This window comes from Trichomonas vaginalis, chromosome VI (genome assembly GCF_026262505.1).
Source record: "Trichomonas vaginalis G3 chromosome VI, whole genome shotgun sequence".
Classification (NCBI taxonomy): Eukaryota; Parabasalia; order Trichomonadida; family Trichomonadidae; genus Trichomonas; species Trichomonas vaginalis.
The window spans coordinates 18,432,464-18,458,432 of NC_067208.1; the positions used below are offsets into that span (position 1 = coordinate 18,432,464).

The following is a 25,969-nucleotide window of genomic DNA, read 5'->3' on the forward strand; positions in this document are numbered from 1 at the left end:
AATTTGATATTATTTTAACTCCCTTTGAAAACCTCAATTTTCCATCCAGAGGGAACGGGAATAGCATCCAATATTCCCTGAGAATGGTTGCGCATTCTCAGTTCCCTCTATATTTCGAACGAAGCTCTCATCGGTCTTTTTTTTAATACTAAACGTTTTTTTTCCCTGTCACTTTTAGCTAAAATTTGGGTTTGCCCGGAAAAAAGAGAAATTTATTTCAATTTTTTTTCTCGTGACTTTTCAAGATAGCTGTCTTTCTTATTTTAGGGAGTTTCTTTCTGCCGTACCGGGCGATATTGAAGCCTATGCGTCAAGAAAGAAACAACTCCTTCTCCCAACATTTTCTGTTTCATTTGTAAATCAATTAATACAAAATACAACAGAAATATTCAAATCAGAGCCAAGTTTACTCGAACTTTCACCACCAGTAATAGTTTGCGGGGATTTACATGGTCACCTTTTAGATCTACTTCGAATCCTAAAAACATACGGCTCGCCAGAAGCAAGACAATACTTGTTTCTTGGTGATATAGTAGATAGAGGTGAATTTTCAGTCGAATGCATTATTCTAATATATATTATGAAGACAGTTTGGCCAAAAAATGTATGGATTATTCGAGGAAATCACGAGTTTGCGTATTTATGCGGACAATGTGGCTTCTTCAGCCAAATAACAGAAGTTTACGGCGATATTAATATTTTTCGAGGTTTTTTGAAATCTTTCTCGTATATACCAATTGCGGCTTTAATAGGTCAAACAACTCTATGTATTCATGGTGGACTTAGTCCATCGCTATACTCGCTAGCCCAACTCAAAAATATACAGAAGCCTTTTGACGATTTTGGCGACGATGATGTTATAGACGGAATTCTATGGTCAGATCCGAGCAATGACTTGAGGGAATTTAGCGATTCTCCGAGAGGCACCGGGTTCCTTTTTGGACCAAACGCAACAGATGATTTTATGAAAAGCAATAAATTGAAATATCTCGTACGTGGCCATGAGTGCGTTCCTGATGGCTATCTAGTCCACTTCGGATCAGTAATTACGGTATTTGGAGCTTCAAATTATTGCGGAATGGTTAATAACTACTCAGCTATACTCAATTTTAAATCAGACGGAGTTTACGAGCCAAGGAGATTCCCTGCATTAGATTATTTACTTCGAAATTATACTATGTTCGTAAAAGAAAAGAATTATATCAGCCATGAACCGGCTTCAGCTCGTAATTTCGATCCAAAGCCTAAGGAGCAGCTACCTAAACTCAAAGGAAAGACTCCTCGTGTTTCAGTTCGTCACCATCAAAAATTCCAAATTACGCCTATGAAAAAGAAGGCTTGAATTTGGATAATGTTGTTTGTAAATATTACTGTCTTAATTTATGTTTGTATTAGAGTCAATTTAATTTGATTTTTTTATTCGTTATCAAAAAAATTTAAGTATCTACAATTAATTTTTAATGATGAAATATATCTACATTAAATAATGACGAATCACCATGTTTAAATAAGAAAAATCAAATTATTTCAGGAAAAATTGTTTACTTTAACCATTGCTTTATGAATTTCAGTTCTGTTCTTACATACTAAAGCATATACACATCAATGATGATATTTTCAAAGTATAAACTCAAAGTTATAATGAGTCTAAAGCAATGGATTGAAAATTCAAAGCATTCAAATTTTTTTTATTCTTAAATTATACAATAATTCATTAGGATAATATTATAGTCGGATAATTATTGCGATCATTTTTTTCACAAAAGTACCGATCAGGTTTTATTGCAGATAATGATGTTGCTCAACCAACAAGCTGGCTTCTTTATACCAGAAAACTTACCTACTTATAACGATGCACACCACGCAAGTGGGAAATTTATTAACAATGATGGTGATCCAATTGTTCCATTAGGACATCTCGGACTGAAAATAGTACCATTAGTCTTCAAAGCTCTATTTGCAGAAAAAGATGTAACACGAGAAATGCCACATCGAAATCCAAAATATGACTTTAATCTTGGTGACGGAATAAGAGATTGGTGGATTGGCCATGCAACAAACTTAATCCAAATCAAGGATAAATTTATCATAACAGATCCAATGTTTGAGAGTTCTTGCTCTCCATTGAAAATGGGATTGTCAAGGAAGACTCCAGCAGCGTGCAAAATAGAGGAATTACCTAGAATTTCATATGTGCTGATCTCCCATAACCATTATGATCATTTGAACAAAGGATCCGTCAAGAAAATCAAATCTTTTTTCCCTGATTGTCACTTTTTAGTTCCTCTTGGTAATGGCAGTCTTTTATCAAAATGGGGAATCATTCATTATACAGAGTTTGATTGGAGAACACACTTGAATATTGAAGGCATCAATTTCACATGCTTCCCAGCAAGACATGAATCAGCCCGCTCTTTGTGCAATATAAATAAAGCACTATGGTGTTCATGGCTGATAGAACATGAGAATGTAAAGATCTACTTTACAGGAGATACAGCTGTTGGACCACATTTTGCAGAAATCAAGGAAACAATCGGAAGAGGCCCAGATTTGATGATTGCAGGAATCGGCCCGACTGTTCCGAGAGAGACAATGAGAGTTGTCCATATGGATGGAAAGGATGCTTGGGATATGGCTAAAGCTATTGGCGCTGCCAAACTTACTCCAATTCATTATGGAACATTTCCTCTTGGAAGAAAAACAACTAAGTCTGACCTTGACATATTTATGGAGAAAGCTGAGGCTGGCAAATCATTAGTTATCAATACTGGTGGAAGAATTGATTGGAATGGTTCCGAATTTGTTGTAGCTGATTTATAAAATTTTCATTATTAAGAAAACTTCTCATGAATGACCATGTAAAAAATATGTCTCGTAAATAAGCGTGTTAAGAGAACTTTGTTGCTCCAATTAAGCATTGAAAATTGCTTGAATGTTTTTCAAATTTCATTATCATTTTCGGATAAATGAAAAAAATAAGTCCATCATGCACTATTTCACATGTACATCTAAAGTGGACTATTGGCGGAAATTGTATTGAAAACACATATAAGTTTAGGATTTTTCAACATTAATTTTTGGGAATCATCTCAAGGAGCTTAGCAAAGTTGTCGGTCAAAGATGAACTAGCTTCCTTCCCTTTAGGACTCTTTTTCTCTAACAATGACAGTCCTGGCGAAAGATATCCGAGAGGCGTAACTGTTGTTAAGAATGGAGATGATATCAATGTCTGAACAACAGGAGTTGAAGCAGGACTTGTTGACGGAACTGTATCCTTAGTCTCAATTTCAGGCTTAGGAGTCGAATTCACAAGCTTTTTAATCGTAGCATTCCATCGATTTTTAATCGCGTTATCAGAACGATTCGGAATTAATTGCGAAATTTGAACCCACTTATTTCCATACATCTCATGGTACTTTATCAAGAGGTTATCTTCTTCAGGAGTCCACGGCTGATGGTTGATGTTTGGATCAAGGTGGTTTCGCCATCTTTCACGACACTGTTTACCGATACGACCTGGCAATAGCTCGCAGAGCTTTTTCCAGTTTTTAGTACCGTTTTCTTGTACAAATTTAATGATAATTTCATCTTCTTGTCTTGTCCAAGAACCTTTTACAAGTTCCGGATTAAGAACTTTATCCCAGCGCTCTGCAATCTGCTGGCCTGTCTTACCAGGAAAATGTTCAGCCATCCTAGAATAGTTAGGATGCATATTTCCCAGCATTAATTTCATCAGCAATTCATCCTCTTCCTTTTGCCATTTGACATTCTTAACGCAGTTGTTAATTTTATTACGAACACGCGTCGGCGCAAGTGGCTGAGCATGGGATGAGGACGTCTTCATTAGAGTTCTAACGTCTTGTATTTGCGGTTTTTTCTCTCAATTTCTTGGTGTGAACTTTTGTAAAGTGAATTTCCGATTCAATTAAAACTCACATTTTATGGCGCCAAATTTGTGATATTGAACGCCCAATCTAATTATCTTTTTTATTTTAGATTCTGGTTTAGGATACAATACTATTGCGTAATTAACAAATCGTTAACTTTGTACGTTCGATAATTTAGACAATAAGAAATTCATAATTATTCAGCAAGCAGACCATATCGAATGATTACAAATGACAATGGTATTTATATTTTACTTGCTTTTGGATGCTTTCGATGCTGATATTCTGATTTATTAAATATTTTTCTTTGTTATTCAACAATGATCATAAACTATTGTGTGTGATGCATCAGTATAATGTATACTAGGATATCAATAGATATTGACATACATATTTTTTGATATTTAGTATTCTATCAAAAATCATTAAATATACAGTAAATCATCTTATATGTGAGTTATCTAAATTGATTTTATATCATCAATACGCAATTTAAGAACAAGAGATGTATTTGTTTCTGAATATCTTAATATAAGACTAGACATCTTGAATTTAGTTTCGACTGTCTACAGTATGGAGATAATTAGCAAAATATACATCAAAACTGAATTTAATTATATGGAAAATATCAATATTCCATTTTCCAAGATATTTAAACTTCATAATTAGCTTTTTATACTCCTCAAAGTACTAGTTTTAAACCTTTTGATGAGTTTGATTATGGGAAGAACTCCTCTCTCAAAAGTGACAGAAAACTAGATAAAAATGCGCTCGATAAGGAAAATTCACGTTACGCATGTTCTTAAAAGTGTTCAGTGGAAGCAAATAGCCGCAGATGCTTTGAAGAACTTTACATTTGAATTTCCTCGCGAGAGCTACAATGTAAAAGACACAGAACAAAGAGATAAATGCGAAATTAAATTTATCGTTGACTGCGAAGAAACAGCAGTTGCAAACGTTCCCGGTAGTGATCCGTTTAAACGACCTCATCTCCGTTTGTATATCATCGATACTCCAGGAAATAAAGATATTGACGCGGTTAATCAAGAAAACATACTTCACTGGACATCAAAATGCCAATTTGCACAAAACAATTTCGGTGTTATTATCATTCAAGAGCAAACATCAATCTTTACAACTTATGCACAAATAAATAAGACAATCTTAGTGCCAGATCCATCATTCGAAGAGAATGTATTGATTCTGCAAGCAAATGAAAAGCATACAGAGCAATATTGTGAAAAAATCAGACAGTTTTTGGTTAAATTAATTTTTGAAGACTCAAAATCATACTTTAAACGCTTAGATGCAGAACAAAACTACGTCAAAGACAAATTCCTACCAAGTGAAAGATGGAGATTGGTTAAAAGCTTATCTCTTGCTGCTATTGGTTTTCTTCTATCTCCTCTCAACTCGATAATTGATATTTACAACAAATTATTACAAAACGAAACATTCAACTTCGAGGAATTAGTATCAAAACCAATCGATCAAAAAGTTTTACCGCATTATCCAAATATTGAAAATGCAAAGACGAATGCCGAGCTCGTAATGGTCTGTTTACATTGTATATTGAATATATCATCTACACACATCAGCAACAACTCTGCCGCCAAAGTTATTTTCTATAAACATTATTCTTTCTTACGATCGCTTTGCAAAACAGATGAAGATGAAGCACAACTTAATAACTGGGCCGAAACTTCCATTGTCGCGATCAGCGGATTGTTCAGTGATGACTTTGACTTCAAATTCAGATTATATCAATCTTTGTTTGTTATCTACGATGCCAGTGACCTTGAAAAATTATTCTCCATCAAAGATTTCGTTCTCGGAGAGATAGAAAGTCGAAAAGTGAATTCAAGAAATGGATTTGCCACAAGAATCGCAACTGCAGCCTTAGTAACGTCAAATACGTTCACTCCACCAAAGAACGTATACGTTGGATGGAATGCTGATACAAAATTCCTTGATTTGTATTCGAGAAAATTATTATCTGAGAAAGATCCTAACGCTAAGAAGTATTTAGCACAGTTATTCTCTAACAGATCAGTTTTCCCGATGAAAGAGCAGCTCCTTCAAGAGCTAATGAAGACAGGAGAAGAATTTCAATTTGATCACCAAGATTTCTACAAGATTAAGCTCGAATCTGACATTTTCAGAGGCAAATCAGACTGTGACAGGCCATTCAACCTCCAATTGTTCGTTGAACAAGTTGATTGGCTTCCAAAAATTTATTCTCACATAGATTTGATTTTCCAGCACATGAGGACAGAGAAAACGATCACATTTCCCACCCAGTACGTTTCTATCGGCAAAGCAATTGATATTTTGGTGCATTTCAACTTACCGGGAAAATGGATTCCTCTTGCTTTGAAGTTCTACGTCGGAAACATCTGCTTTATCCATAATCTGCAGATGTCGCACACAGATAACGCTGTAGATGTAAACGCGAGGTCAGAACCGCCGATTAAAATTAAATTGTGCACAATATCGAGCGTTTTACCGGAATACTTCGTAGAATTCTACATTAACTTCAAGAACTGTGCTTCCCAGAGCATTTACTTGAATATCCGGTCAACAGAATCAATAATTGACGCATTAAAGGGAGTTGTCGAGATAAACTCCATAAAATACGAATACGATATCAGTAGTGACGGTATCGTCAACTTTATTGATCCAGAAACAAAGAGTTCAATTCCATTATCTTTAAGTGACGTCAGATTCACTCTCCCGATCAAGCCGAAGCCAGGATCTAACATCTGCCAGTTCAGTCTTGTTTCTTCCATCGAAAACAACGTTTTTGAAACGAAATTTTCAAAAGCCGTCGAATTTCCGATCCAAGTTTCAACACGAATCTTCACAAAGAGCATTGTTCACACCTGTCTCACTAATACAGGTCCAAACGATGTTACTCTTGTCGAAGGCAAGTTAAATCACTCGATTTACAAAAACTTGGTCATAAAACCAGGAAAATCGACATACGTGATGTCCCACTGCAGTAGCGAGAAAGACATAGAGTTCAAAGCCTGTTTCTACGAGGCTGGAACTGATTTTCCGACCGTTGAAAAGAGTTGGAGCATTCTTTCGACAATGACTCCTAATGTGAATGTTTCTTACTCTCCTTCTCATCCTCACGCCGGTGCTTCCATCAAAGTGAACTTTGCTTTGCCAAAATGTTCATTCCAAGTGCTGACATGTCCTCATTTTGTTGTTTCTGGAATTACGAAGAGAAACAACTTCGAAGGAGGAGAAGTTTCACTGAATCTGATTCCTCAGACTCCTGGAGTTTTGAAACTTCCTATTCTACTGATTGATGGAGTGGAAACAACAATGCTTCCATCTGCAATAACTGTAACAGAAGGCGAGATCTTGACATCTTGTCCATTCGTATTGAAATGATTTATATTATTTTATTAATTTATGTTGTATAAATAAGAAATTTTTTTTATTAAGGGCACTTACCACTTTTTGACATTCTCTCAATTTTTTTTGACACAAGAATTCTATCACAATATTCTCATGTCAAAAGTTAATATTTTTGGTCAGGAGAAAGTAAAAATAAATAGTACCTAATTTGGCCTCTATACTTTTCTGCTATTATAATACAGATATGTTGATTTTTTCATAGCATGTCAGAAAATGGGAAGTACACCCTTAAGGGCACTTTCTGACATTCTCTCATTTTTTTTTGACATCCAAGCTTTATTACCCAATTTTCGATGGTCAAAAGTTAATATTGTCGGTCGGGAAGAAGTAACTGTAAAACATTGTATAGATCCTAATAAGACTGTTATACATTTCTGCTGTTAGAATAAAGATATATTGATTTTTAAAGCTTTGTCTCAGTAGAGCTAGATTAGGCTCTTCACAAAAAATAAATGCATTGAACCAGTCAAATAAAGGCACAGACCTAATCCATCGATAACATCATTTCTGCAACATTGTTTGATAACATTATCTCTATCATTTGAAGAAAAATGCTTTTGAATCATATAGACTTTTTTTTAACTCAACAACAGTATTCTCATATATACAGGTAATAATGTCTTTCCTAATTTATCAGCCGCTTCATTAAAGAAGAGTTAATCACGTTCATCATATGATACCTGTTGCATATGAATCTTGTGAATTTTTTTAGGAAATTGACCAATTAGACACAACCTCAACTATTTCATGGACATTATTGAATGAATACCTACAAAATTCAATCTTAAATAAAGTGAATGAGAAATATTATTTTAAGATTTAAATTCCGAGGTGAAATAAGTTTATTTAATTATACAGAACAAATTGAAATTCCTAATAATATACAAATTGGGATATATAAATAATTATGGAATGATATCCAAATGTAATGAGTCTTTCTTGGAATCTGATGACTTCTCAACGAAGCATATAACCAAGACAATTGCAACAATCATTAATACAACAGCAGCTAAGACAGATAAAACTACAATAACTCCAATTTTGTGATCTTTTGAATCTGTGCACATAAATGCACTGTCCAAATATTGGAATTCTGTCTTAAAGCATTGATCTCCAGAATATTGAACAATTGGATTATTTTGACATTTCACATTTGGATCCAAAACGTCCAATTTAGCATACATGTCGAGATAAGTAAACTCTGGAAGATTGTTAAAGCGAATCATAAACGGTTTTCCTTTTAATTTGACTTTATCACAATTTTGGTCACCGCATTCGCCAAATAAAGTAACGTTATTATGTTCATCGACCTGGTATATTGAAATTGACGACGACATCTTAAACAATGAGATTGAAACTGAACCTTGAGGATTAAAATTACTTAAAAATAAACAAGAACCGTGGTTTTCTTTTGTAGGTTTGATGAATTCTGTTTCTAAATAAAAGAGTTGTGGCGTTGAAAACTCGTAAATTGGCCCAGTACAATACGAAGAATTAATATTCCATTTATAAATCGTTGTATTTACGTCTGATAGGATTGAATTAACATTTTTAGAGGAAAATGACTTTCCAGGAACCAAAACTTCTGTTCCATTTGTTGTAATCGTAAGATTATTTGAATTTTCGGCAAATATATATGAAGTTATGTTTGGAATATTCTCGAGTGTATAGTTTTGGTTAGCTAGAATTGTAAAATTCTCGAAAGTAATGAATGATTCAAAGAGAAAAGGAAAAAACATATGATTTACAGGAAATTTTTAAAAAAATCCACTAAAAGTTTTTAGTTTGTCACTTTTTAGAGGATGAATATGGGAGAAAAAAATTTCATTGGCTGGCTAGTTAACACAAAACAATATCGATGTTTTGCTGCTATTGAACGTCAGTATCTTGAAGACTCCTTTAATTTTTATGGATTACGTCAAAAAATACCTCGATTTAAAGAATGTGTTGCAATTTTGCGCGGAGCCGATTTTAATTATGAAGATCAAGACTTAATGCATCAGACAATACGATTATATGGATTAGTGCATGCCAGATACATTGGCTCATGTGATGGAATGCATAATATGCACGGAAAGTATTTAGCAGGCCACTTTCAGCGATGTCCACGAGTTTTATGCAATGGATGCTATTGCTTACCTTATGGATGCTCTGAAGTTGAAGGCGAAGGAACTCTTAAAATGTATTGCCCGAATTGCGGAGATGTATACGACCCAGAATACCCTGAATGGAATAATTTAGATGGGGCATACTGGGGTCCATCATATGTTCATATTATTACTCAGCAATATGAAGATATGGTGCCAGAAGCTCCTCCTAGACAATATGTTCCTAGAGTATTTGGATTTAGATTATCTCAAGAAAGTAATACACGAGAAACTCAAAAACTACCATATACTTTGTAATTATTTATAGATTTTTTAACTTATAGAGAAATTGAATTTGTTTAAAATGTGCTGCGTATATAACTTACATAATTATATAAGTTTTTCTTCCTAATGGAAAAGATTTTTTTGATTTGTTAATATTGCGATTTTATCTTACAGCATGAGTTAAATACATATAACTCTTGAATTAATGCTTATATTCTTCATTAGGATTCGGTAATAATTAATGAAATTTTATTCATGGTTGAAGAATTATGTAAAAATCATAGAAATAGCTATAATTTGCCCTTGGTATACAAATGTATACTATAAGATTGATTCCAATGCAATCAATTGTATGATCAATTGAGATGCATATTCTTCCATTTTTGTTGCCCATTTCCACTCAATTTTTAGTGAAGATGTGCTGATCATTTGATACATTTGACTGAATTTCTCCTCACCGAGCATATCTGATAAAAATTTTCGGATTGCCATTGATTTCATTGATGTATCATTGCATTCTTTATCAAATTTAAACTTCCTTCCCATGAACTTAACTCCTTCATCATCTTCTTCAGCTTCAGGAATGTAATCAATCTTGATTTCTTTTGGAGCGTTAGAAGGTGTTAATCCTGGACCAATTCCATGAAAAACTGTATGATTAAGCTCTTTTGATGCTACTTCTGACCCCATCAATGCAATTGCTTTGAACTTAATAATTGGAATTTGCAAAATTTCGTTAATTGTTGGGCGAAGTTGAGGATCCTTGTTGAGCATTGATGAAACTAAATCACTCAATTCCTTCGAGTAAAAGCTTCTTATCTTTGAAGGTGTATTTCTTGTGATATCAAGCATAATGTTGTGAACATTGATTCCATAGAATGCTTTTCTTAAATTGCACATTTCATAAAGCACACATCCAAGGGACCAAATATCCGCAGATGCGTTGTACTTTTGGACATTGCAGATCTCTGGGGGCATGTAATAAGGTGAACCTGCAAATGTTGCAGCAAATGCTTCAGTGCTATCAAGAAAACGAGCAAGACCGAAATCACCTAGCTTAAGGACACCATTACTATCAAGAAAGATGTTGCTTGGTTTGATATCGCGATGAATAATTTTTCGATCGTGAATATACTTGACAGCAAGACATATCTGAGTAAACCAATCAATGATCTTATCTTCAGGTATTGAAGACAAGTTCCGTCTTTTTAGTAATTGCTGAAGATCTCCCCCATCAGCATAATCCATGAGAATAAATAGAGAAGATTTAGTCTTCTTGCAGCCTCTGTACCTAACAATGTTCGTATGCTTGAGGGTACTTAGGATCGTAATCTCAGACTCTGCTTTTAGTTGTTGTTTCTCACTTAATTTGCTAAGAATTATCTGTTTGACGACCCTTTTCTTTGACTCATTCTCGAGGGATGTAACAAGAAGCGCTTTTCCGAAGCCACCTTTTCCCAAAACCTTGTCAACTCGGTATTTATCCATCAATAAAAATAACGAAAAATGCATCAAAATTGAGAAGATTACAAATTTCGATCAAACTCAAGATTTAATAATATATGCATATATTGCTATTCCAGATTGTAAATCATCAAAAACATACTCTATTTTGTTTTAATTAAAACTTGATTTGAAAAATTCTATAGATTCGAAATAAAATAAAACTAGATATAGTATATAATATATATTTACATAACAATTTATAGTAATGATGGCGTTCTATACTTAAAACGTTTCTATTCTTAAAGAAAATTTTGTGGAAAAATAATTTTGGAATAGACGTAAGTTAAACCTAATATCTTTCAGAACATGAGAGGATTCACTGTAACAAATTCTGCTTCTAAACACTTGTACTAAAATTTTATTAAATTATAATATAAATTACAGGATTATATTGAGCTATTTGCTTTGTAGTTAATTTATTACAATTTTATGGTCGGAAAAATTGGTTTTTGATAAGGTGTTAACTTGAGTATTGTTTTATTTTTGTCATTTTCCGTAGGAGTTTCGCCAATTTTGCTAGGAATATATGAGGATATTTTAAGTAAAGGATTGAGCTCTTTGTTTTTGAATTCAGCAAAATTTTCGATTTGCTCTGTTCTAATTCGCCTCCATTCGCCATTTAAGCGAACAACAGCAATTTCTCCATCAGGGGTATTAGTGACACTTGCTATTTTAGTTGCTCTGTATATTTTTTCATTGGAAACTTGCGACATTTTGTCACTTTTTTTCAAAAAGTTACTTTTAGGATTTCCTTGCAGTGAGTAGGTATGCATCAAACCTATTCACCAAATAATTTTTTTATTCCTTCTCTGGCCCACAAAGGGCGAGAGAACATGTCTATTATTCGTTTATGCTGAAGTTATCTGGATTTTATTACAATTACAACTATCTCCTATTACTTATATATTTTTAAGCAAGTATAATGAAAATTTCAAATTAATCAAATTATACATTTTTTACTATTCATTTACAAACCTATTTCATTATACATACATCTCACACATTTGTATATATCAATTCTCATACTTATATAGTTATATTTTTGATTTAAGAATTAAATCTGATATATAATTTCATATATATAAATTTCAGCAATTGCATGCATACATATATATACTATTACAAGAACTACCTAACAAATTTCAACCATTAAGCTAGATATCAATTCTATAATCCAAAAAGAAGCAAAGAAGAAAAAATACCCTTCCAAAAAGGTTCACACACAGTTTTCATCTTATATTGTAACATCGTTAGAAAGTTCTATATATATATATTGTTGTTTACAAACGAGGAAAATAATGAAATTCAAGGAAAATTTGAGTATTTTAGGATGTAACCAAATAAATACTATATTTAGATTCCTTATGTGAATCATCATATTTATGCTATATGTAGAGCTATAAATAAGTGAAATATTTTTTTTGCCAACATTTTTATACCTATGACAAATTTAATGAGCCAAGGTCTTATTCATAATTTCGAATACATCGCGGCACACATTAAAGATTACATCGATGAGGACAAGTTGTTTTCTACTTTCGAAACAAACGACATCAAAAAAATCATGAAATTTACAACTCTGACAACAAATGACTTCATTACTGTTATAAAGCAATCTCATTCTTCTATCAAAGCAAACGAATTATATATCTGTACTCAAAATGCAAATATTTCTGTCCAAAATTTTGAAGATATCGTTTCAATTTTGAAATTACTCAAGAAATACATGAAACTTAGAATACTTGATGGAGTTATTAATTTTTTAATACAAACCCATAAAGAAATATCTGATTCATCAGAGAAAATACAAAAGCCTCAATCAGAAGAAACATTTCAAAATCAACCTCCAAAAAGTGACAAAGAAATAGAATTACTTAATTCCCAACTCAATCAAATTAATGAAGAAAACAGTAATGAGAGAGAAATTCTAGCAGAAATTTCAGAACTTAAGAAATCATATGATTTTGAACGAGTTTACAACTTACTTGATAAGCTTTCATCACAAGGCAATCGAAAAATGATTTCAAAATCATGTGACGAATTACTTTTAGAAAAGAAATTTCATGATATATCATGATATAGCACATGTACTTCATGTAGCAAGTGAAAAGGGAAACCTTGCACTTGTAAAATCTCTGATTGAATATGGCTGCGATAAAGATTTAAAGAGTTCTGATGGATGGACTCCACTCATTCGTGCATCATATAATGATCATCTTGAAATTGTTAAATATCTTATCTCAGTTGGAGCTGATAAAGAAGCAAAGGATAATGATGGATGGACTCCACTCATTCGTGCATCATATAATGATCATCTTGAAATTGTTAAATATCTTATCTCAGTTGAAGCTGATAAAGAAGCAAAGGATAATGATGGATGGACTCCACTCATTCGTGCATCATATAATGATCAATTTGAAATTGTTAAATATCTTATCTCAGTTGGAGCTGATAAAGAAGCAAAGGATAATAATGGATATACTCCACTCATTCGTGCATCATATAATGATCATCTTGAAATTGTTAAATATCTTATCTCAGTTGGAGCTGATAAAGAAGCAAAGGATAATGATGGATGGACTCCACTCATTCGTGCATCATATAATGATCAATTTGAAATTGTTAAATATCTTATCTCAGTTGGAGCTGATAAAGAAGCAAAGGATAATTTTGGATGGACTCCACTCATTCGTGCATCATATAATGATCAATTTGAAAATGTTAAATATAGGGTGTCCAAAGGTGCGTTTAGCACAGCGCTCTATATGAGACTATTAAAGGAGATATATGCTGATTATAAATATATAATAAAAAATATGAATATATGTATATGATGAGTATGTTGTATTTTGGCGCCATGCCGGGATATAAAATGAATTTTGAGACAAGAGGCGGTTTCGCGGGAAATTTTGGCGGGATTTTTTTCATTTTTTTAATGAATCATAAAGAAAACATCCTCGCTCTTGCAAAAAAATGCAAAGACTGTAAAAAAATCTACGAGACATTGGTAAAATGCTTCGGTATGGATGCTCCTAGCTATTCCACTGTAACGTATCATGTTAGGATGTATCACTTCATGAACAAAAAGGCGCCCATCATAAAAATTGACAAAAAATCGCCGGATCAAAGAAAAATCAAAGCAATTCTTCAAGCGCTAGATGAAGACCCAAGAGCATCACTCAGAAGGATAGAGGAGATGACAAAGATACCACGTACAACAGTCAGTTATTATCTGCACAATTATTTGAACTACAAACTAGCGTATACACGTTGGGTTCCGCACAACCTTAATTCAGTTCAAAAAAAATCTAGAGTCCAATCTTCGAAAGAGCTCCTCTCTATATTGGGTGCGTATCAATCCAAGAAGTTTCGCTTTTTAGTAACAGGGGACGAGTCTTGGTTTCAATATGCAACAGAAGCCAAAATCATGTGGATCCCGAAGGATGAAAATCCGCAAACATTCCCGAAGAAAAAAATTGACACATCAATGATGATGTTGTCGGTTTTTTGGGGCGTGAATGGCATCATCGCAATTGATATTCTTCAAAAACCTAATACGATGAATGCTCAGTATCTAATTGACAATGTTCTTACTCAAATTATCAATTCTGATGAGTTTGAGAAATCCAAACAACAAAAGCAAAAGTTTGCAATTCATTTTGATAATTCAAGAGTTCACAAGTTAGTATGGTTAAGTTGGGTACTGTGGCACTGCGCGCCTCCGTACACCACTTAACGGTTTTGACACTTTACGAAACCGGTAACGTATATTTTACAACACAAACGACAACACTAACTTAACCTTAAATATTTACAAAACCGCCACCCACTTCACTAACAAACTCACTAATGTAAAAAAATAAACGTTCTCACTATCGTTCTCACTAACGACTTCACTAATGTTCTCATAAATTTTCCTCAATATCTTCATCATCAGTGTTAACCCTATTGTAGTCATACTTGAAGCCATAAGCTTTCTCTAACTTCTTAACATACAATTTACATAACTTACCTTCGTCATCATATGGTTTAATGATATAACTATTTCTATCTTTATACACAGTCAATGAAAAGTCAACTGGTCTCGGATGTATTTGAAAGAACATGTTATGCTCAGAAAGGAAGAATAAATGTTTAAATGTATGTTTGTTATATTTTTCGATTTGTATGAGTTGCTTTTGTTCTGTCATTTACATCCAAATAAAAATTTTCAGTAAAATAAAAAATAAACTTAAAAATTAATGATATCACCACCCTCACACGTATGAAAACATAGCACAAAAATAAATTTAGGTGAAGTGGTGAGATCTCACCTCTTTTTTCACCCTGTTGAATTCATTGCTTTATAACTCTCTTCCTTGGTTTCTTTTTAGTTGCTTTCTTCACGTCTGTCTCCAACTTGACTGTCTTTCTTCTTCGGCCGTAATGATACCAGTTACTTCCACCAGTCAATGGGTCAAATGGTCTTTCGTAAGGGTTTCCATACATTCCATAGGGACCATACGGAAGAACTACTGGTGGAGAAGAAACATTTTCTTTAGTTCCATCGACTCTATTTAAATGCATTGTTTCACCTTTCATCTGGTCATTAAAGTCTTTTGCGTGTTTTGCAAACTCATCGTCCTTTCCTAAAGCATTTTCTGACTCAGTCGCAACCAAATTGGATGCTTTATTTATGAGCCCTATTTTATTTAATCTTAACTTCTTTGCAACCCAGCCTCCAATCTTCCCTTTATTTGCATCTAATGTCTTCGAAACCCTTCCTCCACTCATTTTATTTACTGCGTCATAAGCTCCAAGTGCTTTTGCTCCAAATGCTAATGCTTTTGTTCCCATTGCGCCTAAAGCTGCCCAAGCTACCATTTACACCATATTAAAATCATCTCTCTTCAATCTTATCTCATAAAAGTTCTCGTTACTGGAGAAAGTCAATGAAACATAAGCGTTCTCACGGGCTTCGCCCTCACCGCTTTGCGGTCTATCTAACTTCTTTCTTATCTCATCTATACGCTTCAAAATGTCTGAACAATTGCTAACATCTTCTACAACAGTTATTTCATCATGAATGACCTTCAAGAACAAGCTCATTTAATATGCTATTAAAATCATCTCAATAATGAGTCCATCCTTTCCGTCTTTGGGTAGCACAACATCTTTCATTGAAGAAGGTTCGACAAGTCTTATATTAAACTTACTGACAAAGTTTGTTATACTATAATGCTTCGGCGGCGAATACATGTAGTTTGAAAGACATAATATAGATTCTTCAGCAAATTCACTTATACTGGATTTTATAACAATGTTCTCACGAGACCAAATACCACCAATTGACAATCTTGTAAGCAATCCTGCTGAACCTTCTACTGTAAACGTCGATGGTAACATTCCACGAAGGTCATCAATTGACATCGTTGAGTCACTGTATTTAAATATTTTCTTAAAGCAATCGTCATTATCTAACCATACAATAGCTTTGAAGTTTTCATTCGAATATACATCTGCTTCATTAAATGTAAAACCTGACTTCTTTGCAGAGATGACTTTAAAATCTATTGAGTTTGTTTCAAAATTATATGCTATGGTAACTTCTGAAGGTAATGGATGTCCTTCCGCAGTCAGTTGTTCTCTCACTACCGTTTGAAGCTTTGTATTAAAAACTTTCATGTCATCTCCTGTATCTAAGTTCACATACACAGCAACAGGGAAACTATCTTGCTTCTTTGTTTCATCATTATACCTCAAAACATTAAAGTTCTTCAATAATATTGTTCTTCCTGCTGGAATACTTCGAACCTGTCTGATTTCAATAGCTTTCTCACCTCCTACATACTCTACCCAGTGTCTTGGATATTCATAAGTATACTGACTTTCTTGAATTTTGGTAGATTTCATCATAACGTGTTCATAGTATATCTTTATACTCTTGTCAGTTAGACTCGGTGCTATGTTCTGAATATTTCTGACTTGCATTTTTAATGGAGATAAAATGAAGCATTTAATACATGACGTAGATGAAGACATGAATGAAACTACAGACAAACTTAACTCTTCTCTTATTCTTCCTTTCAGTAAGGACTATGAGTTCTGTTCAAATGGTGTTTATTTCTATTGTGGAAAGATGGGGTCAGGAAAGACATTTAACCTCATTCGTCATATACTCATAACAGAGCGTTTAGGAAACGACTCTTACTATGACCAAATCATTATATCAGCAACTTCAGACTCTATGGATTCAACAGCGAAAACATTTATGTCAAAAGCTCAAGCCTCTGTCGTTAAAGTTCCAGACAGTGAACTCATTGAATTTCTTCAACGTTACATTCGACGTAAGAGGAAATATTATGCCATCGTTGAATTTATACAGTCAGGAATGCAAAAGACTTCTGAGGAGATGGAAAGAATTATTGACAAACACCACTTACGTCAATACTCAGGAGTTTACGATATGAAACGACTTACAAACTACATTCTATCAAAACTTTCAAAATACCCCTTCAAAAAGTATCCTTCAAACACTCTGCTCGTTTGTGACGACTTCGCTGGTAAAGGTTTAGTGTCAAAACCAGACTCACCATTAGCTAACATCATAACTAAAGTCAGACATTACCATTTAACTGTAGCAATACTTATGCAAACATGGAGGTTTTTAGCTTTAAACATAAAACGTCTCATAACTGACTTCGTTATCTTTCAAGGTTTCTCACGTTATGATATTGAACTCATTTGGAAACAGTCGGGTATAACATTACCTTTTGAAGAAATTTGGGAAGCATATAAGTTTCTCATCTCTCCTCGTTCATACCTTGAGATTCATATCATGACTAATACCATTAAAGTCAAAAATATTCCATGGGAACGACCAACATTGTTTTAAAGTTTAACCTTCAATTGACTGATGGTAAACAAATTCCATGCATCTCTGTCGCCATTTCTGTTAATATTTTTGCTGTCATTCATATCATCCACTTCCCCATCCGTTAGCTTTTGAGGATATGCGTTAGAATAGCTGTTCTTAAATGAAGGCTTTTCACCTTTGAGAGCATAAACTCTATAACTTTCTGCATACTTTATGTTTGAACCTCCTGAGCCATCATTGACATAAATTTTTATAGGCTTCCACCCTTTGTTCATGTTCCTGCTTCTTCCCTTAGCTCTTTTGTTCAGTAGTTCTACATCTTTATACACAGCTCCTGTCTCAGTGAATTCAACAATATTTTCATTCGTTAGCTTTACATTCAAACCCTTGTCGAGTATATTGTTCATTTCATACATATAAGGTTTTTATTCTATATGAAATGAGAAGCAAATCCATCTTAGCTGGTGCCGTTAATGTTCCAATTGAACCAACATCAAATGTTGACTCACGAACGACAAACAATATTGTCATAAAGAACTATAGTTCAGAGTGTTTGAAAGAAAAAGAACCAGAGCTGAAATCCGTGAATTTAAACTCAGCTTCAAACGCTAACGCTACATCAGATGTTAAGTTAGAGTATCCACCACTGGACCAAATTCTTTCAAGAGAAGCCAACGACAACCCTTACACAAATGTTCAAACAAATCCTTCAGATAACGTAGACCATTACCTTCTTCAGTTATACCAAACAATTTTACTCAAAGACGATAAGAAGCTTTTGACAAATCTTATAAGCAAGAACCAAATAATTCTAACAAAGGAGGACCTTGAAAATGTTATCTCACGAATAACAGGGAAACAATGTGTCATTGACTATCTCGACCCTGAAATCGAATGCTGTGGTCAAACTCCACTATTCATGAAAATAGGTAACATCCGCATCATTGAAACACCAGGAACTACAGGAGTTGAGTTTAAGTATAAATATTCGAACGAGTATACAAAACTTTCAACAGAATATAAACTTTGTTTGAAATATGTTTTAGTAAATTAAAGCAGTCAGGAGGGCTCTTTGAGCCCATCTTGGCGCTTTGCGCCGTCAGTCAAAAAAATTTCAAGTTAGCAATTTGTAATATCTATCCAAAACTTCTTCAACAGTATCGAACTCATCTTCATAATGCAAACCTAATCTTATTGACTTGGTGCAGTTTTCACTAACACAATATTTTTCTGTTCTCTTGACTGACATAACTAATTCATTTGTTTCATCAAACAGCAACAACCAAAGTTCATGACCTAATACATAATATTCATACTTTATATTTTTAGCTCTGAGTTCTCTTGTAAGCTGTTGCATTTAATATTTTCTAAAAAGTCAACTTCAACAGTCATTCGCACTGGTGCCCTCAGTTCTACAGGCTCTCCTTGAAAGTCAACAAGTCTGAATTGCATGTCTTTCAAATTATGAGGACTAATGCGAACCCATTTACCTAAATGAGTTGCTATGACAGGAACGTTTGGAATGAACATTGAATTGACTGCATAACAGCAGGATTTATATTCTACTGAACCTTTACTATTAACTCCTGAAATGCCTGTGACATTAGCTATTTTAGACTCAATGTATAAACAATTACCATAACATACGTATGGAACAGATTTCATCTCAATCGTTTTGTCAACACTTTTCAAAGGAAATGTCATATGGTATGCACCCAAAAGAAGTTGTACTCTATGACTCATTCTTGGTATCTTAAACTCCTTCGCATAACTGAACTTCAAAACTCCTGCAATAAGTTTAACATTCATTAAGTTTTCTTCGTTATCCTTGTTTATTGTAGTATTTATGAGAGCATTTAACACTCCAGCTAATGTTTCCATCTTATATTCTACATTATTGTGAAATCTTATTTCGTGCTTCTTTCCATCTATTTCAATCTCCATGAAATCTGTTTCATCTGTTATAACGAATGAAGCGATAGTATTGAAGTCAACCATTCTGAATGCAAGCGCCTCATTCTGTAGACCTAAGTTTGTTTGTAGCTTTACTGTCCCGTATTCGTTTGGGTCTGTACTTTGCAAATAGAACAACATTTTATTCTCATTAAAATATGAGTATAGCTGCATATGCGTATGAAGCTGACAGAGCTAAACGTTTATATTTTGGTCAATACTCTCTCACACTTACTGACAAATATATTGTTATCACTGATGGAAATACTGAGAAATACATAACATGGAAGGACTATGAAAAGTTTGACCCTATTTTAACTCCATGTACTATGCCGTTTATAAAGGACGGTGAAATTATTGAAAAAGATAATACAACCGTATATAGGTCTGTTTATGAAGCATTAGAATATATGTTGAATCATAACCCAAAAAGATTGACCCAAGCACTACACCATGTGCAATGCCTTTTATTAAGGACGGTGAAATCGTAAGAGTTCCGGATTCAACGGTTTACACAGCTGTTCAAAACAGTTTACAAAACATTTTTAGCGAATATCTTTAATTCAGAAACTACAGAAATAAAATTACCATATATAACAGATGCTAAAGAAATTAAATCAAAAACGACAACATTATTTACGTCACTTAATGATTTAATGACTTATATCATTAATATTCCTGCACCAACTACAGCATTTGATCCAAATTCGACGGTTTGTAGTGTACCTTTCATTAATGACAGTTCAGTAATTGCTTTAAGGGATTCGACAGTAAATGAATCATTAAAGGCGTCATTAATGAAAATCATTGATTTTAACTCATTCACGAATACATATAATTCATTCATTAATGTTTCATATGCTTCTAAAGAAGGTGAGCCAAAAACTATCAATAAAGCGGTGTATGAAATAAAAGCATCAACGACGAAATTGAATTCGTTAACTTTTGACGGTGATAGTTTCGTTAATGACATAACATCGGGGAAAACAATTTTAACGAAAGAATACTTAAAATCTCATGTTAGTGAGTTCGTTGAAATTGAAAAAGAAGGTGGAATTAAGTTCGATCCACTGAATTTCATTTTCAGCTTAGCGAATGCGGGTGTTAGTTTCGCTGAATGGACAACTATACAGAGTGAAATAAATGCAATATGGACGTTTTTGGGGTCAAAAGCTGGAATGGGTGAGCTTGTAAATGCTGCAAGAACATTAGGTGAAACAGGAAATTTTGTAGATGGTTTTAAAAGACTTGTTTCAAATGTTTTAACAAACACAAAGAAATTATTTAGATATACCATACATAACGGTCAGATTTTCGAACAGGTAGCAACAAACCCTCCGGTTATGGCTGCGTTGATGATGGTTAGAGATATAAAACCACGTAACGACGGGAACGAAGAACATGAACAACAGGATACTGGTCGGGTTATTCGAGACATTAAAACGTGTATCCTGAAGTTATTGATTTATTTAGAGGAGTTAATGATTCAATTTCAAAACATTCTATAACCATCGATGAAGAGAATAAATTAACAGATTATATATTCGTCATTATTGCAGAATTAATGAAGAGAATAAATGAAAAAGGAATTGGTGATATCATTAATGTCAGCGATGTAATGATGAAAAGAAATTTTGACTCATTATTTACAAAACCGAAAACAGAATATAGTCTTTATGACGTAATTACCGAATTAATGAAAAAGATTAATGATAATAAGAGTTCTGGCGGAAGAGTTGAATTAGAAGTGAATGATGTTAATGAGAAATTAGCCGAAAAAGCAGACAAAAATGAGCTTTTAGCTCTGAGTGATAAAGTCAAGAACCATGTTCATTATATAACTTCAGACGAACAGATTATAACGGACTACCATGGATATTTAACACGAAGTGATGAAGCGAAGACAAAAAATGTTAATGAAAGAAGAATAAATACATTCGTGCTAAAGGTTATGACATAAGCTGTACGTACAGTATGATGTGAAGCTAAAGCACCAGAAGCATTTGGTTATACCGGTGAAATTTATGCCTCTACTTTCAATGTTAACGGTGTATTAGTTGAACCAAGATTTACTTTGAGAGTTAAGGCAAAAATAACTTTTGAAGATGCTATTAAAAGTAAAGCTGACAAAGTTGAACTCGAAGCAATGAACAAAGTTTTGAAAGCTCATAAACACAACATCTCCGATATAAATGAACTTCAAGCTACATTAAATAGTAAAGCTGACAAGAACCATACACATGAATCCTTCACTACTGTTAGAGCAGACGACATAATATTGAACTATACCCTTGTTCAAGTGCACTTTAGAGAATCCAAGTACAAGCGTAAAAGATACACTAAATCCTTAAATAGTAAATGTATGAACATTGAAGTCATGTCAGAAACTTTGAAACACATGAACTACCAGCAATGTTAGATAAGAAAGCAGATAAAGAACATACACATAACTCCTTCTCAACTGTTGCTATAGAAAGTATTGAAGGAACGGTTGACGGAACTGATGGGATGCATTATATTGTAAACCTCCTAACTTTCCACAAGGTTTAAACATCGAATGAAAACATAACAACGAAGAAAAAATTAGCTGTAAAAATGTTTTATGTCATGGGTGATGAAAAATAATGTTAAATTCACTGCTCAAGATTTATATGATAAGAAAAGCAGACAAAACAGAGCTTCAAACATTAAAGACTGAAATACTTCAAACATTATATCCTGTTGGTTCTATTTAACGTCAATGAACTCAACAAATCCAGAAACAGTTCTGGTTTGGTACGTGGAAGCAGATTGTAGATAAATTCTTATACTGTGCTAACTCTTCAAAGCAAACAGGAGGTTCGAAGAAAATTAAAGAAGCACCTTCCCACCGCACACTCATACAGGAACTACAAACACAACAGGTAATCATTCACATTCAATAACAAAAAGAGGTTATACAAAATCTGTGCAGCAGAGTTCGGATAGACAGGGAATGCATAGATATGATATTTCAAGTGACCAGTAGATTCAACGCAGGTATTTTCTGTGGAACCGCAGGAAATCATTCACACACTTTCACAACAAATCCAACAGGCTCGGGTGCAGATTATATGCCACCATTTGTGACTATATTCGCATGGTACCGCGTTCAATGAACGCGCTTGAGCCTAGAATAAAATCTTTAACTTTACATAAATGAGCTTGAAAGAAGTATTCGAACAACATCCATGGAGGTCATTTAAGAAGTTCAATGAAGCTGCAAAGAGTTGGGGATTTACTAACAGAGCTGAAGTGAAAAGGTTCTTTGACAAAAATGTTGTACATCAAACAAAAAAATAAACCCTTACGACTACTTTTTACCAATTTACTCCAACACTCCTGACGCATACCAATTTGACACTCTCTTCAAGTATAAGAAAGGAGGACATAAATCATTCCTCATCTTCATTAATGTTAACACTCGTAAAGCATATGCATATCCAATGAAAAATAAAGGAACTCGTGAAGTGTTAGAGTTTTACAAAAGTTTGTAGCAGAACACATAGCCCAAGTACTTTAACATCAGACCAAGACAGTGCATACTCAGCAATGAAATCACAGATTTTCTCATTAAGCATAACATAACTCACTACACTACTGAAGACCATAACCATAACATACTCGGCATCATAAACCGCTTCATAAGAACGCTCAGAGATTTAAACAAGAGCGAGACTTTACCGAAGAAACAATGAAACATTTCATCGAAGTTTACAATTCCTCAACAACATTCTACAACAGGACATACACCAAATTCAATGACACAACAACAAGAAGAAAAGTATATACAAAAGAAACGAAGCCAAACACAAAATATCAGAAATTCAACACAATTTACCCTCATTCCTGGTACAAAAGTTCGTGTAGTTCTTGACGACAAAACCGTTGACAAAGAAACGTTTAAGGTTAAGTAGAAAACTATTATATCGTAGACTCTACGCAAGGTAATGGATATCTTATAAAAGCTGCTGACGACTCTATTGCGTTTTACCCTCGTCACAAATTAGTCGAAAGTAGTAATAGCAAACTTGCTGAAACCATTGACGAAGCAAAGCGAGGAGTGGTTATTGAAATACTTGGCTACAACATAAACGATGACACTTATAAAGTAAGATATGAAGGAGGCGTTGAAGATGTTATACCATCTAAGAACTTGAGAGAGTCGAAGCCAACACATCTGGGACCATTAGAGCGGGAGTATTGGAAAGACAAAAATAAGCCAGAAAGAATAAGAAAATTCTTCTAAACTTTTTCATTAGATGTAAATCAGACATGAATGAGAACAGTCATGTATTATTAATGGTACCATTTATTTTAACATAAATTTACACCAAAAATATATTTTAGGTGAAGAGGTGAGATCTCACCCGTTTTTTCACCCTCACCGCTTAGCGGCTCAGATTGCTTTAGCTTTCTCGTGAATTTTCATGAATTTCCTTAAGATAGAAAAATAAAGTTAGTTTTATTTTTATTTATTTTTTTTATTTTGTATAAAAGATATGATTTCAACAATCGGCACAACAACAATTCAAACAACTACAGCACCAAACTCGCTAGTCATGAATCCTACGTCAATGTTGGTAGAGATGAAAAGCTTTATTCCTTCTTCATATACTTTTGAAACAGAAATCCAGAAGATAAAGCAAGAACTTTTAACAAGTAATTTAGACTGTAGTGCGAAAGATGAAACAAATGAACAGTATCTTTATGAAATGCAGGACATTATTGACCATTTACCCAAATTGCCTGAAATCCAACAGCAAAAACTAACTATTCCTGAATTCGACGAAATAGAAGTGAAACCAACTGACTCAGTAGAAATAAAGAAATTCATACGTAAAGTAAATTATGAGTTTCTAGGATATCATTGCAACCATAAAGTTATGGACAAAGATTGCGACATGGTTTATAAAAATATTTCTGACATATATAAATCGGTGGAGTTTAAGACATACGATAACTTTGTTTCATTAGTTGCAAAATGTGTTTGGGAAATAAGAGATAAAGATAGAAGAGGTAAGGTATGGCATGAACAGTTAAAACCAGCAGCTTTTGAGTTAAAGAAAACCATTGACGCCTTAGTTGTTCTAGCTGGTTTTATTTCAATGTATAACGCAAAAATGAATCCGCAATGTTCAAAATGTAAAGCAGCAATAAGAAAATATATAACTACTCAGTCAAAGAGATAGAAAGAATGCGAAACGACTATGCAGACTTAAAGAAAGAAGCAGAAAAGCCAGCAGAAGATAAAATGGATATGTTGACATTTCTTAATAAAAACTATCCAACAGCAGAAGATTTCCTTCTGTCTGACGTCAAGAAGAAATATAAAGAGACTTTCGGCATGATTAAAACATTCGATGTACTAAAAGAAGAAATTGAAGCTACGAAATTGTTTAGGATTTCAAATATACATCGTACAATTCATGTAAAACGCTTGTGAAAAAAGAGGTGAAAAAAGAGGTGAAAAATTAGGTGAAAAAAAAGGTGAGATCTCACCTCTTCACCTAAAAATTATTTTTATTGAATTCAGCACAAAAATAATGAATTTCATTAGTTAGAAAAATAACGCTAATTTTATTTTTATTTATTTTTTTATTTTGTATGTAAAGACAGTAATGACAAACATTGAGTTTGAAACAGTTAGAAAGATAGACAATGACACCAAAGTAGTTAGAATAGGTGATTTAAACGTAAGATACTCAAAGAAATACAACAAATATTCTTTGTCAGACATTATATCTCCATCTGGAAAGAAAACAAACGACTGGGTTAGAAATGCTTCAACTCAGAAAATTTTGACAAGAAATCCTGAGCTTATGATATCAATAGCATTTCATGGAACAAGAGCATATCTTATAGACAAAAGTCTTATACCAATAGTTTTGTTATGGTTAGACCCAGTTGTTGGATATAACTTCATAACATATGGTTCATTCGATACG

General features: G+C 33.6%; 14 protein-coding genes and 4 pseudogenes across 18 annotated transcripts, besides 5 other annotated features; 10 read left to right on the forward strand and 8 right to left on the reverse strand.

The window, feature by feature from the left end:
- Positions 1-196: part of a mobile genetic element that runs on past the window's edge.
- Positions 197-224: 28 nt separating this feature from the next.
- On the forward strand, positions 225-1,390 carry TVAGG3_0887740 (phosphoprotein phosphatase protein; the record flags this gene model as incomplete). The annotated part of the gene is made up of 1 exon (XM_001319801.1): positions 581-1,342. The coding sequence occupies one exon, from the start codon at positions 581-583 to the stop codon at positions 1,340-1,342; it is 762 nt and encodes a 253-aa protein (XP_001319836.1).
- Positions 1,391-1,631: 241 nt separating this feature from the next.
- TVAGG3_0887750 (N-acetylphosphatidylethanolamine-hydrolyzing phospholipas protein) lies at positions 1,632-2,867 on the forward strand (the record flags this gene model as incomplete). Its single annotated transcript, XM_001319800.1, has 1 exon — positions 1,792-2,820. One exon carries the CDS (start codon positions 1,792-1,794, stop codon positions 2,818-2,820), a length of 1,029 nt encoding a protein of 342 aa, XP_001319835.1.
- Positions 2,868-3,059: 192 nt separating this feature from the next.
- On the reverse strand, positions 3,060-3,878 carry TVAGG3_0887760 (RNA polymerase II transcription regulator recruiting protein; the record flags this gene model as incomplete). The annotated part of the gene is made up of 1 exon (XM_001319799.1): positions 3,071-3,844. One exon carries the CDS (start codon positions 3,842-3,844, stop codon positions 3,071-3,073), a length of 774 nt encoding a protein of 257 aa, XP_001319834.1.
- A 774-nt stretch (positions 3,879-4,652) lies between these two features.
- On the forward strand, positions 4,653-7,289 carry TVAGG3_0887770 (uncharacterized protein; the record flags this gene model as incomplete). Its single annotated transcript, XM_001319798.1, has 1 exon — positions 4,653-7,289. One exon carries the CDS (start codon positions 4,653-4,655, stop codon positions 7,287-7,289), a length of 2,637 nt encoding a protein of 878 aa, XP_001319833.1.
- A 49-nt stretch (positions 7,290-7,338) lies between these two features.
- Positions 7,339-7,369: a mobile genetic element.
- Positions 7,370-8,152: 783 nt separating this feature from the next.
- Positions 8,153-9,082, reverse strand: TVAGG3_0887790 (uncharacterized protein; the record flags this gene model as incomplete). Its single annotated transcript, XM_001319797.1, has 1 exon — positions 8,222-9,055. One exon carries the CDS (start codon positions 9,053-9,055, stop codon positions 8,222-8,224), a length of 834 nt encoding a protein of 277 aa, XP_001319832.1.
- A 36-nt stretch (positions 9,083-9,118) lies between these two features.
- Positions 9,119-9,721, forward strand: TVAGG3_0887800 (protein kinase regulator protein; the record flags this gene model as incomplete). Its single annotated transcript, XM_001319796.1, has 1 exon — positions 9,119-9,721. The coding sequence occupies one exon, from the start codon at positions 9,119-9,121 to the stop codon at positions 9,719-9,721; it is 603 nt and encodes a 200-aa protein (XP_001319831.1).
- Positions 9,722-10,009: 288 nt separating this feature from the next.
- On the reverse strand, positions 10,010-11,176 carry TVAGG3_0887810 (STKc Nek domain-containing protein; the record flags this gene model as incomplete). The annotated part of the gene is made up of 1 exon (XM_001319795.1): positions 10,010-11,176. The coding sequence occupies one exon, from the start codon at positions 11,174-11,176 to the stop codon at positions 10,010-10,012; it is 1,167 nt and encodes a 388-aa protein (XP_001319830.1).
- A 774-nt stretch (positions 11,177-11,950) lies between these two features.
- Positions 11,951-12,066: a mobile genetic element.
- A 1,856-nt stretch (positions 12,067-13,922) lies between these two features.
- Positions 13,923-14,875: a mobile genetic element.
- On the forward strand, positions 14,019-14,875 carry TVAGG3_0887840 (annotated as a pseudogene). Its single transcript has one exon. A coding segment is annotated over exon 1 (857 nt).
- Positions 14,875-25,969: part of a mobile genetic element that runs on past the window's edge.
- On the reverse strand, positions 16,058-16,282 carry TVAGG3_0887860 (uncharacterized protein; the record flags this gene model as incomplete). The annotated part of the gene is made up of 1 exon (XM_001319792.1): positions 16,058-16,282. The coding sequence occupies one exon, from the start codon at positions 16,280-16,282 to the stop codon at positions 16,058-16,060; it is 225 nt and encodes a 74-aa protein (XP_001319827.1).
- On the reverse strand, positions 16,283-17,164 carry TVAGG3_0887870 (uncharacterized protein; the record flags this gene model as incomplete). Its single annotated transcript, XM_001319791.1, has 1 exon — positions 16,283-17,164. One exon carries the CDS (start codon positions 17,162-17,164, stop codon positions 16,283-16,285), a length of 882 nt encoding a protein of 293 aa, XP_001319826.1.
- TVAGG3_0887880 (protein of unknown function, DUF4106 family) lies at positions 17,214-18,068 on the forward strand (the record flags this gene model as incomplete). The annotated part of the gene is made up of 1 exon (XM_051250740.1): positions 17,214-18,068. One exon carries the CDS (start codon positions 17,214-17,216, stop codon positions 18,066-18,068), a length of 855 nt encoding a protein of 284 aa, XP_051086215.1.
- On the reverse strand, positions 18,065-18,466 carry TVAGG3_0887890 (uncharacterized protein; the record flags this gene model as incomplete). Its single annotated transcript, XM_001319790.1, has 1 exon — positions 18,065-18,466. The coding sequence occupies one exon, from the start codon at positions 18,464-18,466 to the stop codon at positions 18,065-18,067; it is 402 nt and encodes a 133-aa protein (XP_001319825.1).
- Positions 18,490-19,104, forward strand: TVAGG3_0887900 (uncharacterized protein; the record flags this gene model as incomplete). Its single annotated transcript, XM_051250741.1, has 1 exon — positions 18,490-19,104. The coding sequence occupies one exon, from the start codon at positions 18,490-18,492 to the stop codon at positions 19,102-19,104; it is 615 nt and encodes a 204-aa protein (XP_051086216.1).
- Positions 19,368-20,144, reverse strand: TVAGG3_0887910 (uncharacterized protein; the record flags this gene model as incomplete). The annotated part of the gene is made up of 1 exon (XM_051250742.1): positions 19,368-20,144. The coding sequence occupies one exon, from the start codon at positions 20,142-20,144 to the stop codon at positions 19,368-19,370; it is 777 nt and encodes a 258-aa protein (XP_051086217.1).
- Positions 20,665-20,976, reverse strand: TVAGG3_0887920 (uncharacterized protein; the record flags this gene model as incomplete). The annotated part of the gene is made up of 1 exon (XM_051250743.1): positions 20,665-20,976. One exon carries the CDS (start codon positions 20,974-20,976, stop codon positions 20,665-20,667), a length of 312 nt encoding a protein of 103 aa, XP_051086218.1.
- On the forward strand, positions 22,150-23,131 carry TVAGG3_0887930 (annotated as a pseudogene). The gene has a single exon. A coding segment is annotated over exon 1 (982 nt).
- On the forward strand, positions 23,716-24,270 carry TVAGG3_0887940 (annotated as a pseudogene). Its single transcript has one exon. A coding segment is annotated over exon 1 (555 nt).
- Positions 24,524-25,467, forward strand: TVAGG3_0887950 (annotated as a pseudogene). The gene has a single exon. A coding segment is annotated over exon 1 (944 nt).